Source organism: Lathyrus oleraceus, chromosome 1, assembly GCF_024323335.1.
Source record: "Lathyrus oleraceus cultivar Zhongwan6 chromosome 1, CAAS_Psat_ZW6_1.0, whole genome shotgun sequence".
Taxonomy (NCBI): Eukaryota; Viridiplantae; Streptophyta; class Magnoliopsida; order Fabales; family Fabaceae; genus Lathyrus; species Lathyrus oleraceus.
The window spans coordinates 451,038,065-451,051,667 of NC_066579.1; the positions used below are offsets into that span (position 1 = coordinate 451,038,065).

Consider the following 13,603-nt stretch of genomic DNA (forward strand, 5'->3'; position numbering starts at 1 on the left):
TGTATTATTAGGGTTTGATGGAGTTGACTATTTGATGATGGCAAATCAAATGGAATGAAATCTAAAGCCTCATCTCAAGCTAATCAAGCAAGTGTCGACACAAGTGAATTATTTGGCAAGTCTTGAAGTACTTAGGGTCCTCCTAATTTAGTAGTGACTGAACATTTTGTAAAATCTTAAGGGCTTTATCGTAAAAGTCCATGGCTAAAGCGCGCACACACGCACTAAAATATTTTTCAAAATGTTTTTACCAAAGAAAAATACCTTTGGAAGTACCTTAATATTGTGCCAGATGAATTAGGAAATGTCAAAATAGTTATAGGTAAAATTTTGACTTATCTAATCGATTGAAACATTTGTCTAATCGATTAGCTCAGTTCAAAATTGAGCCACAAGATATTTAGACGACGCCTTAATGATGTGCAACGACTAAATATATTTTCCTTCTTTTTTTAAACTTATAATCAATTGTATTTCAAACTTTTAATGGATTGTGAATATGTGTCAATCGATTAGATTCTCATAAAAATCATTAAATTAAAATTCCATTTTGGGACAACCTCTAGCCTATAAATAGAGGTCCCTTTTCTCATTTGATTTCATCCAGAAACATGTTTTGACCTCTCTCTCTCTCTCTCTCTCTCTCTCTCTCTCTCTCTCTCTCTCTCTCTCTCTCTCTCTCTCTCTCTAAAGTTTTATTTAACTTTCTCTCACTATTGTTTAGCATAAGTGCTTTTGTAAGAAAATTTCTTTTGTGAGTGAGGATATAATTGTAATTCTGAAAATGGTAGAATAGTAAATTCACCTAGCGAATCTTTTGTATACACCTTGGTTGAATATTATCCATTTAGGGATTTGTTTGGGTTAGAACTTAAACCCGTAAAAAGCTTTGGTTTGAGAGTGTGTGATTCAGTCCTAGTTTATGTTGGAGATCAACCCGTGATAAAATCTCTTAGATTCTTGGTTAGCCTGGTATTAAACCAAGACAGGTTGAAGCTCATCCCGGTATTAAAAGCTTCATATGCTCAAGATCAGTATGGTGTTAAAATCTCACTGTTTATTGGCTATTCCGTGTAAAACCATGTTTAAGGTTCGTGAGCTCAACCCGTATAAGAGCTTGCAAGGTTTAAGGAATTTGAAAACTAACCGCTCCAAGGTTCTCGTTTGTGAAGAAATGATTGGCCACGAATCCACCGTTTGGAAGAGAATAGTCAAACAACCAGATTCCAAAGTCTTGTAATATTTGGTTGGAGGTCAACCATCATTTCCTTGTATAAGGGGATTCGTGAGTCTTTCCTACTAAAAGCTGTCAACATTTATTGGATATTCTCAAGATCAATTTTTGGGGAGAGGAATAGGTCATTTTACTGTTTGACCGGACCTCTATATATCATGGTGTTCATCTCTTTCCCTTAACCCTTTTAAATTCCGCATTTTATTTTCCGCTCTTACTTTTCCGCTGCTATGTTTTGAAAAATATTTTTAAACTCTGATTTTATTTCACAAAGATTTTTAAAATGACGTTTTACCAAACCACATAATCCATCCCCTCTTGTGTGTGAAGTTTCAAGTCCAACAAGTGGCATAAACCATATTCCCTTTTAACCGAAGAAGAAAAGAAAAAGATATGGATAGATCTTCAAACAAATAACTTCATAATAATGTTTCTAGATAATAGTAAATTTTATGATGTCCGTCATTGTAAAACTGCTAAAAAAATGTGGGATGCACTTGAAAGGATATACAGAGGTTCTCCAAGTATCGAACAAATGAAGATGAACACACGAGGCGAAGAAGATAATGATACCCATCATAGATACTTTTCTAATTTTAGAAATATTGGAAGTTTTGTTGGGAACTGCATTACTAACAAATATCTAATAATTAAAGATTCGAAATTTAATATCCTTAAATAAAAAGATGAGAACCTTCATGAATTTCAAGAAAAATCAAGAAAGAAGGAAATTTTAGAACAGTTGAACGATCTAGTTCAACTACTCAAAGATGAAGGAATCCAAACTAAAGAATCACTAACTTCATCATACTCCTATCATACAACTTCAGTGCAATCTTTCAAAAGAATACACTTAGTAGTTGATCGATCCTCAAAAGATTCAACATCAAATGAAGGACCCTCTTATTCAAAGAATTATAAAGAAGACGAAGAAGTTTCTTCAATACTCGAACTGAGAAGAGGAGGAAAAACAACAACCTCGGGGAAAAATATGGAAAGATCCTCTTCTAACTAAGAAGATGAAATCTACTTAAAGGCATCCTACGAGGGAGATATTGTTCCGGGTATCAAACCATCTTATGCACAATTGTTTAAAGTGAGTGGTCAATTAGTCGAGGAAAATAATAAACTAAGAGAATGTACCCTAGGTCTTAAGGAATCCCTAAACTATCTTAAGGAAATAAACAAATTGTTCAAAATAGAGATAGCTAAGCGTAAAAACTCGAAAGAAGAGTTTAAGCGGTGTGACTCCCTTACAAAAGAAGTAACCATGATTTATGAAACCTTAAGATAGTTTACCCAAGGGAAAGAAAAACTTAACCTAATTCTATCTAATCAAAATCCTTCTCTAAATATAAATGGAATAGGATTTAAAAAGGATAGATAACCTAGGAAAGATGTATATCAAAAGGAAAATAAGCGTCCAATTTTTAAATGCATACATTATAAAATAATAGGACACTTAGAACCCTTTTGTTTTGATAAATTTAAAGAATCTATAGGTAACCACCTTAGATCTTCTGTGACTAATGCACTTGGGCCCAAAAAGATATGGGTGCCAAAGGTGAAATCGTAGAGTTTTGCAGGTATGCTTTGCAACATGGAGCTTTGAATATTATTAATGAATCTATGCAAAGAATGATATACCTTTGAGTATACAATATTTATGAAGTCTTTATTCCAACGATAAAATGATGATGGTAAATGTCAATCATTGTGATCAAAACAAATTATTTGAGAATATCTCAAGGTATATGATCCTTAATGATCAATTGAATGAATATGTTTGTATTGAACTGATCCATTTTGTGGATTTACCGACTCTCGCATCCAACTACGCGTAGAGATAAACCATTTGGTGTCCTCCCTTTTGGGAAATATTTATCAAGACTTCTTGATAAAAGAGATAAAATTATTTTAAGGTTGAAATAACCAGGAAAATCTGATTAACACCTTAAAATAATCTATAATGTTTTACTCATCCATTTAAATTATTTTATAACCCATAAAGATGAGTAGTTTTAATAATTTTCTAGCAAAAGGGGTGCAAAAATAATAAATGGGGGTGGTGAAAAGACAAAAATCCAACATAAGGCCCAACATGCACCAAGGAGGCTGAACCACGTAAGGCCAATCGATTGGCATGTAACAACAACCGATTGGAAAATCTTGATACAAAAAGTTCCATATCAAATCCAACCTTACCTTTCGCCTCAAGCAAATCAAATCCCTGCATTTATGAAGATTGCACAAAATCTTGAGAAAATTGAAGATCTAATCGATTTAACCTCTTAGCCAATCAATTAGAAGACACAAAAGGAAAGATTTTGATTTGATTTTTGATAAGCACAATCTACATTAAATGCTTGCCAAGAATACACGCTCAAATCCTCATATGGCACGCTATAAATCGGTATACATCTCTTCATTTTTTCTTGCATTTCATACTTTCCTGCATCTTCTGTTTTGTGAGATATTCTTACCATAAGTATCACCATGGCCTCCTATATCCAGAAATCCATAACAAATTTCATATTTTTCTTTTTGCATTGGAGGTTCTGGGACGTAAGTGCGACCATTTCTAAAAATGGCAGCTTTGAGTTTGATAGCAGAGGGAACCTGTGGTTGAAGTTTAGTGAGAGAATTGGAAGCCATTGTTTTTCCTTTGTAATTTCTAAGAGGAAAACGAAGATGATGAGGACACAGAGGTTGGAGATGCTTAGGGTTTTAAAACCTGAGAATTGGGAGAAAAGGAAAATGAGAAAGGAAGGTTGTTTTATAATGACAAAAATGTTTCAGTGTCTCCACCAAAATTGGACAAGTGGCACTTAAATTTTTCGATTTGAAAAATCAATTAAATGATTTATTTTATTAGAAATTTGACTTTGTGGCCCACGTCGTCTTAAAAACAAGGGTAATGATGATAATTTGCATGCACTTCCTTGACGTGGCGGTTTGGTGAAAAATGGTCATCATGACTATGACGTGTGCATACCATCTTGAAAAGTGTTAAACAGTTACTAAAAACGCCACCTTTCTTCCATCTTTTGTATATGATTGAAAGTGACATTTTTGGGGGGGGGGGGGGGGGGGGGGGAGGGGGCATATGTTAGCTTGGAAATTCTAGCTGAAGAATTTGACAAAGAATGGTAATAACCACAAGTGTCAAAAGTCTCAAACATAGCTTCGAAAAATTGGGGGGGGGGGGGGGGGGGGAGGGGGCATATGTTAGCTTGGAAATTCTAGCTGAAGAATTTGACAAAGAATGGTAATAACCACAAGTGTCAAAAGTCTCAAACATAGCTTCGAAAAATTAACCATGTAGACTAAAGATGGTTCAACCATCTTGTTAAATGATCTGGGACATAGTGTATTTTAACATCCCCAAATGATGGGTGGTTTATAGAAGTTTTAACATTGAAGATGCATGGAAGCAAACTAGAAAGTTGAAGCCCGTGTAAGGGGATATTTGTCAAGTTTTGTGGAGATAATCGTTGTCGATGATTAACATTGTATTAGTATATAAGTTGATCTTATTGTTGTGATCAGGGGTCACGAATTTCATTTATTATCTATAGAACTAAAGTATCCAAATCACTGAGAGAAACTATTTGTGAGGAAATGTATCTCTGGATCCTTTCTTTAAACTCTTTAACCCTTTTCAATTGAAGCATTTACTTTTATGATATTTATTATACTTTTTGTCTATTTTCTTTTTCCAAAGAAATTTTACATTGTCTAATTTGGAGTTTATGTTTAGTTTGTCAACATTCAAACATCTAAGGTCCAATCAAAAACACTTTTTTGTTTTACTTTTATGCAAAAAAATTGTTCTTACAATTTTTTTCGAGTTTAATCCATTTAGTGAACTAAAACTCGTGATTGTTTACTAAAAATACCAGTAAATAGGCACACATGGTTCTTCCCTTGCTTACAAACCATCATTGGACGCAACACCAAATGATTGTCATGTCCACCTTCTTAACCCCATAGCCTTTCCTCAATGATCCTAAGAATGACTAGGTATGTGGAATCTAACTACAAAAAATTTAAAAAAAATCTTTGTTCAAGTACTTTCCAAAGTTTGCAACATTTTGGTGTCTCAACTCCCACAACCTTCTATCAAGGGAGATAGGGAGAAAGATACATCATAAGAAGTAAGCAGAAGTATTGAGAATCCAACTGAAGTAGAACTAGCCTTGAAAAAAGGAAAGGAAGTGATGGTCTATTCTACACTAGTGCAACCTATGCATGACAAAGTAGGTACAAACAACATTGGGTAGAATACCAAAACATATTTGATGCATTTCATAATGTAGATGTAGAAAATGATAATGATATAGTTGAAAGGGTAGAGATTGATGTGGCACATTTTTGTAGGCAACATGTTAAGTAAGATGTTCTAACTTTATGTGAGACAGTCTGTCTCGGACTTCTTACTTGGCGTGTATTTCTTAAATGATTGAATTTCATTCCAACATGTTTTGTTTCCTTTTTGGTTCAATCAAATTCAATCAAGGATTTAATTTTTAACGCGTTTCTATTTGGAAAATATTTTATTCCAAAATCTTTGCTGAAGATATTGGAATTCTTATTTATGTAAAATTAAGATTTGATTAGATTTGACTTACTCAAGATTTAGAATTAGTTTTATGAATATTGATTCTTCTTGTGTTTTGTATAACCACCCGCTTTCTCGCCAAAACCCTACTGGACTTTTATGCTAAATATTGTTACTATTTTAAGGAAAGGTTATACCTCGTGTAAATACTCAAACTTTGTATAATTAAGCTTGTCATTTTATTGTTTTTATTGAGTCTTTTGTTTTGGGTTTGTACTTAATACACTATTATGGGGATATCTTTCATAAGTTAGAAGAATAGAGTATTTGTTTGTAACTGTGATTTATCACTCGATATATTTCTATAACTATACAAACACTTGGGAGAGTGTTTGAATCAAAACGATAGGAGTTTCAGATTTGGGAGGGCATGGATCGAAGTTCACGGGTAGTATTAGGAAAAATACACTGAACTAGGAGATTTCGTATGAGATCGTCGTGTACTATTGACCACTGATTAGTGAATTTTCTTTTATTGGGCTAATGCCCTCCTAACGTATGTAAATTTACACTGAACTGGATTAACAATTACCTGTGTTATTTATTTTGCTTATTGGTTTTTGTTATTAGGTCATCTTGTTGTCATACACATTGTAACAACATTATGTATGACATTCTATTACTGATCGAACAAAATTTCAATTAAAGTTGGACATTGTTTAATATATTAAAGAAATATAGAGGAAATAAAATAACTCTTCATGTTGAAGCCCTCGTTTGTCGTTATATATTTCCACCTTAACACTTTTACCATATAATTAATGATCATCTAGTTTCAAAGTCAATTTAAAAGGTCTTACCATCTTACTCCTACAATGAAACTAAAAATCTGACAAGCATGTCAAGATTGTTGATTCCATTCTAATAAGAATTTGAAATGAGTTTAGTTAAGTCGAATTCGTCTTAGTTTGGCTCGACTCGAAAAGAATTAGTTCAGTTCGAAATTCGGCTCGAGTTCGATACAAATTTTTTTAAGCTCAAATTTGAAATTAGACTTGTTTTAAATTCAAGAACAAAATGATTCAACTCGTTAGGTTCAGTTTGTTATATTCAGCTCGTTTAGTTCATAGACTTATAAATTCTTTTTTTAAAGTCTTGTTTTTAAAAATATTTAATATTTTAAATTAATATTTTTTTAAAGAAAAATATTGAAATAAAATAAAAATTATAAAATTGAAGGAAAATGAAAAATTAAGATTTAGAGGAAGTCTTTAAATTTCTATTGAAGTGAATATAACTCTTTACATATATATATATATATATATATATATATATATATATATATATATATATATATATATATATATATATATATATATATATATATATATATATATATATATATATATGTAAGTTTTTTTAGCTTCATACAAATCATAACCTTTAAAATAGATTTAGTCGAATGATTAATTAAGTAAAATAATAATTTAATTATTAGATTAGATTCAATTTAAAAGCTATAATTAAGAATAAATTGAATTCCATTAAAAGCTATAATTTAACCATTAACCGAGTAAGTCTCATTGGAGTTGATGTCCATTTTATGTTATTAATGTTGCTGAATTAGAAAGAGGTAGTCCCCGATTTTTAATAAACTATAAACCTTTAAACAAAGCTTTATAATAGATTAGGTATCTTATTCCTAATAAAAAAGATTTAATTAACCGATTACATCATAAAAGTATATTTTTTAAATTTGACCTTAAATCTGGATATTATCAAATTCAATTAGAAGAAATCGATAAATATAAGTATGCTTTTGTAGTACCCTTTGGGAACTATGAATGGAATGTTTTGCCCTTAGGGCTTAAAAACGCTCCCTCATAATTTCAAAATATAATGAATTATATATTTAATGATTACTCTCACTTTACTATAGTATAATTAGATGATATTTTAGTTTTCTCATATTCCATTAATCAACATTTATAACACCTTAATCAGTTTTATGAAATAATTAAAGATAACAGTTTAGTTTTATCCAAAAAGATATTAAACTTATTTCAAAGGAAAGCAAGATTTTTGGGTTTTTATATTAGTCAGGGCAGGTACACTCCTATTAGTAGGTCCTTAGAATTTGTTAGTAAATTCTTAGACGAACTAAAAGATAAAACTCAGTTACAAAGATTTTTAGGTTGTCTTAATTATGTGTTAGACTTTATTCCTAATCTTAGAACTATTTGACTTCCTTTATTTAAGAGGTTTAGAAAGGATCTCCCACCTTGGGATGATTCCATGATCAAAAGTGTCACCCAATTAAAGCAGATAATTAAGATATTTCTTTGCCTAGAAATATATGATCCAAGGGTTAATCTTATTGTTGAAACAGATGTCTCAGCACTAGGATTTGATGGTATATTAAAACAATTATTTTTGGACACGGATAAGGAACAAATTGTTAGATATTATTTTGAAACTTGGTCTTCAGCCAATTAACTTATAGTACTATTAAAAAAGATATTTTAACCATTGTTTTATGCATTACCAAATTTTAAGATGGTTTATTTTCAAAATTATTTTTATTAAAAACAGATTGCAAAGCTGCTAAGAGTGTTTTAAAGAAGGATGTTAAAAATTTGGTTTCAAAATGTATTTTTGCTAGATGTCAATCTTTGTTATCCTGTTTTGATTTTGAAATAGAACACAACAAAGGAATTAAAAAAAATTACCAGATATTTTAACTCGAGAATTTTTACAGGATAAAAATAAGCAAGTAACAAAGTGATCACAGAGATGATTATGTACTTCCATTACCATAGTTTTAGGATCACATTCATATATTACAAAAATTACTTCTCCAATACCTTCTTCCCTTAGGCCTATGATTATGCCTGCATTATTATCTTCATTATCTTTTACTTAAAAAATTACTACTTCCTTATCTACTCAAATTAAACCCCCTTCAAAATTAGCTTTATACATTTCTCTGTATTATACAAAATCTTTATTTATTAAAAAAAATCTTTCATAACTGATTATCCCTCTGGAGCCTAGGTATTGTCTTTCAGATGCGTCATTATTACAAATTATTTCAAGAATTTTCCCTCCTGGATTTTTCTTTTTACCAAAAGACTGATTAAAAATTCGAGAATATTATGAATATATTTTGGTTGATATTGATTCTATTTCTTTTAGTCATCAATATGATGAGAATGATAAATCAAAAATTAAGTTCTCCAAATTCAAAATTATTAAAGTTTTATCTCCATCAAATTAGAAGCAACCCCCACAGAAGGAAAATCCTTCCTAAGGTCTTATTCTCCTCAAACATACAATTATATGGACTACATGGACGCTTGGTCCAATTTCTTAGCAATTGAATCATTTAACCACACTTGGTTTATTTGGTTTAATAAAGATATTTCATTAAACTTTCCCTATTGGTTTATCCAATGGTTTCAGTTTATTGGATCTAATTTGGATATTTTCCTCAGTTATGCTTCTAAAGCCTTCAAAGACTTTACCATAACTACTACTTGTCCTACGCACAAGGCTTTATTATCTTTTTGTGCAGATTTTAGGATTACTTGGATTACCTCCTCAACCTTTTCTTTTGAACAACTATGGCAAGATTGTCCAATTTGTCAATTAATTAAAAAAAAATCTATTAAGTGGTGGATTAAGTTTAATCCAGATCTGCTAACAATAACAAAGTTGGAAGCCTGGTGTAAAACTTATCCCAAACTTTGCAAAAATACCAATATTAGTGCAAAAGATACTGCATTTCTTATGGATCGTTCTAAGTTGCTCGCTACTTTATCAACTGCTACGAGCCATAATGAATTTTTAAATAAATTGAAAAATATTATGTCTACTTTGTCAGAATGTGATAATGTTTCCAGCACATCTGACCACTTGAATGACGACGAAGATAACTGTTATGGAATTACATATCTCGAAGTATAAGAATTATATTTGAAGATAAGATCAAATTACTTTTCTCAAGATAAGATTGATATTTATCAGCCCATACTACGTTCTTCTGCTTTTTTGGCTTGTTGTATATAATTAAAGGTCATGTGGGTTACATCATCTTTGATTATGTTTTTTATCATTAGGCCTTGTCGGGCAGTTGTTTTTATAGTTTTATGGTGATTTGAATTTCATTTGAAGTCTGGCTGCTTTTATTCTCTATATAAGAGAATGTAGTTTGTTGTGAAGGACATTCAAAAATTGAGACTCTCAATTTAGAAATTCCGAACTTACAAACAACTCTTGTAATCAACTATTGTAAGTATCTTCGATAAAAACATGTCTTTAAATACCTTCGGTTTTACTTCCGCAATTATTTTAACTTTTATTATTCAATTTATTTTAACTATTATATATATATAATCGAGTTGATTCATGAATTTAAGGAGTTCAACTATACATAATTCAAGTCCAACTTATTTAGTTAAGGAAACCATTTGTTTTCTTCTTATATTCAATTCATTTGGTTTATAAACTGTATTTAATAATTTAATTGTCGAATCGAATTTTGAATTATATTTAAATTGGTTCGGTTCACTCTCAACCCTAATTCTAACATTTAAAGATTTATAAGGACCTCCCATAAATGTCAAATTTACTTAATCTTAATATAAATTTACTTAAATTTATTAACTAAAAATTAATACGAACAATAAAAGTTTCCCAATTTTTTTGTAAATCTAGGTTTTTTAGATTAGAATGTCTTTCTATTTCTTTTCTTGATGTTTTGGGTTCAGGTATGCCAACATTCTTAAGGATGGAGAATTACAAGATCAAAGATGCATAGAAATTAGACACTAAACAATTCATTATGAATCTTAATATAAACACAAAATTCATAGCCATATATAATAAAACTAATAATCATGAACAAAATTTTGGCAAATATATATTATTGTTCATAGTATGTACCCCTGACTTCTTTACACAAGCCAGATGGGTCCCACCTTCCAATTCCACAAATCTCTTTACCTCTTCACCATCATAAATTATCTTTTCAACAACATCCTCTTTCACATCTATGTTCTTGATGCTTTTACCAAACATGGAGTCAAAGAAGTTTTTCAAATGATCATTTTCTTGAAGTAATGTTTTCATTCGACTCTGTCTAGTCACATGAGCTCTTGGTTTTGTTTCGGAAGGAAATACTAGGTTTCTAGTAAGATGTCTCAAAATATCCGGTGACAGCTTCTCATGGTTCAATGTACAACAGATATTCATCTTTTCTTTTACATCTATTCCTGCATGAACCTATGGATCTTTATTAGTTAAACTCTCAAATATGAAAGATAATTATTAATTCCTAGTATAATACTAAAAGCTTACAAAATAGCTTAATCAATACATGGTTTTAAAAGAGTTTACCTCAATGTTTTAAAAATTAGACTAGAGATCGAACCAATAAAATCTCCTGTTTATTTTGATTTAACGAGCCTGCAATATTGTTGGGATCAAACTAATGGACAAATTGGTTGGTTCCTAATTCAACCGGCTGACGCAGTCTCGTTTTTAAAACAATTACAATCCAACGAACATGATTGAAGTAACATTTACTCGTGATTCTTCGCAATATTAAATATCATCAGGACCATGACTAATCTAATTTAATGTACAAGGTCGTCTTTTAGGGTGAATAAGACATGTTACTACACATACTCTCTTTAAAGACGTGCAAGGCAGACTATCACACCTAATCTAAAATTTGTTATAGTTAAACTAGACATAAATATGATCTTCTTAAATCCGTATCATTATGTTAAAATATGGTTAAATAAGATGTTTTACTATTTTATAAAAGATTTAAGTGTGATTAATCTAGACAAGACCTAAAAAGTGACGTTGTAAATTACAATATAAACAATCAAGATTAATAAAGTAGTAGCTTACCTTTAGGTACATGTCCATGGCTAGATATAATTGATCATGGGTTTCCCTCACAGAATCTGGAAGTACCATAACCAGTTCTTCAAATTCACAAGGTTGAAGATGAGGATCAGGAGCAACTTCCACAAGGAACAAATCCATCATTCTAACAACTCTCTTAACTCTATTCAAATTTAACTCAAAACTACCTCCTCCTAACAAAAAAATCTTCATGACCCTTAAAACAAATTCAACATCATAAGCATGTTCTTTTCCAATTGGAGATGGAAGAAGTAGATAATCAATTGTTACTTGATCCAAAATAGGACCTATAAGTCTCTCTATATTGTTTCTACAAAATTTTCCTATTTTCAAACTAATCGTGACCCGGTTAAGATTGAATAAATCCTTGCAAGAAATCGATCCGTTATCAAGCAATGAAAGAAGATTGATTACAACCTTCATTGTCTCAATCTTAACATCTTGTGAAGCACTATCACAACTCAAATTGAGATAATAGAATAGAAACTTCGAAACAACGTAATGATCGAAATCGTTATATATCATTTTCCTTATAACATTTTCCAACAAATCGATCTTCAAAAACAGAAGATGTTCAAACCACCATGTAGCTTCGGAGAAGCTAATGATACTACTTGTGTCGCAAGAAAACTTGAAACTTGATCTGTTTGAAGAGCATGTGTATGGACTTGTAATAGCACATGGAGAAGCTAACCTTTCTATGAATTCATCCATGATTTTGTCTAGAATTGCTAAGTAACCATTGGAATGAAAAAGTTTCTGACATTGTTTCAATGCTTCCATGAGCTCAAACCAAGTCCAAAAACGAATCCCTTCGAGAAAATTTTCAACATGTCGCTTTGAAATCGATGTTTCGAGACTATTACTAAATTCTTCCATCTCCAAAATTTGAGCAGCAGAATATGGTATGGAAACATTGGATGAAGCTAACTCCATTTTGCTACAATAGTAGCAAAATTAATTAGACTAATAATGAACTCAAAGCATGAGATGAAATCCATCATGAAATTAAATTATACAAAATTAAATACATAATAAAATATTGAGAATTTGAAACATTAATAATGAACTTCGTGGAATCCATAATGATGAAGGTTTTAACAAGAAGGTCCACTTTGTGACATGCTTGCAATATTTTAATCATGGTGTAATGCAATGTTAAGTGTGTTAATTTTATTATTATGTTGGAAGTAATCAATCTTTCACTAAAGAGAAAAACAACATGTTGATTACTTAAAAACAAATATTCTCACCTTGTTTACAATGAAAAGTTTCTTCTACTTTGGTATTCACTTCAAGTTTCTTCTCCTAAATCAATAAGTACTAATTATGTGTATGTATTTAAAAAATAAACATTTGAGGACTAGCTATAGGAATATTGTGGGGCATGAAGATGTTGTGTGAATGATGAAAGAGCAATGAAAAAAGGGAAGTTAATGGGAACATGTATGCTGTAAAGGATGCTTAGCCAGAAGAGAAGAATAGTGTGAAATGTGAATAAAAAAGGTGTTGATTAATATACCAGCTTTATTTGATTGACCAAATTAATACTAAAACCTTTTTACTTAATTTTTATTTTGTATTTTAATAGTAAAATATTAATATTTTTTTATAAATTGGGTATTTTCAGAGCACAACTTAAAAACTAATCTTTCAAGTCATAAAGGATAACAAGAAACCCTACAAAATGTGTCACTCGTTTATATATAATATTTTAAATTTTGATTATTTAATTATTTTAAAATTTTAAAATTATATTTTCAAACACATTATATTCATTGATTTATTAATATTACAAAATGAGTTTTTTTTAAATATTTAACCATCTATAACAATATATATATAAAGACAAAATTAATTTTGGCATAATC

The 13,603-nt window shown here is 30.5% G+C and overlaps 1 protein-coding gene across 4 annotated transcripts; it reads right to left on the minus strand.

Annotated features, from left to right (window-relative positions):
- Positions 1 to 10,617: 10,617 nt before the first annotated feature.
- LOC127083200 (BTB/POZ domain-containing protein At3g22104) lies at positions 10,618 to 13,237 on the minus strand. Of its 4 annotated transcripts, none has more exons than XM_051023474.1 (3): positions 12,986 to 13,226; positions 11,715 to 12,658; positions 10,618 to 11,078 (listed from the first exon to the last, which is right to left on the minus strand). In XM_051023474.1, exons 2-3 carry the CDS (start codon positions 12,609 to 12,611, stop codon positions 10,692 to 10,694), a joined length of 1,284 nt encoding a protein of 427 aa, XP_050879431.1. In that variant the 5' UTR covers positions 12,612 to 12,658; positions 12,986 to 13,226; the 3' UTR covers positions 10,618 to 10,691. The 4 variants fall into 4 exon arrangements, with proteins under 4 accessions (XP_050879431.1, XP_050879414.1, XP_050879423.1 ...); XM_051023457.1 differs by having other exon boundaries at positions 11,715 to 12,672; XM_051023483.1 differs by having other exon boundaries at positions 10,930 to 11,068; positions 11,715 to 12,672; positions 12,986 to 13,237.
- Between the last annotated feature and the right edge of the window lie 366 nt (positions 13,238 to 13,603).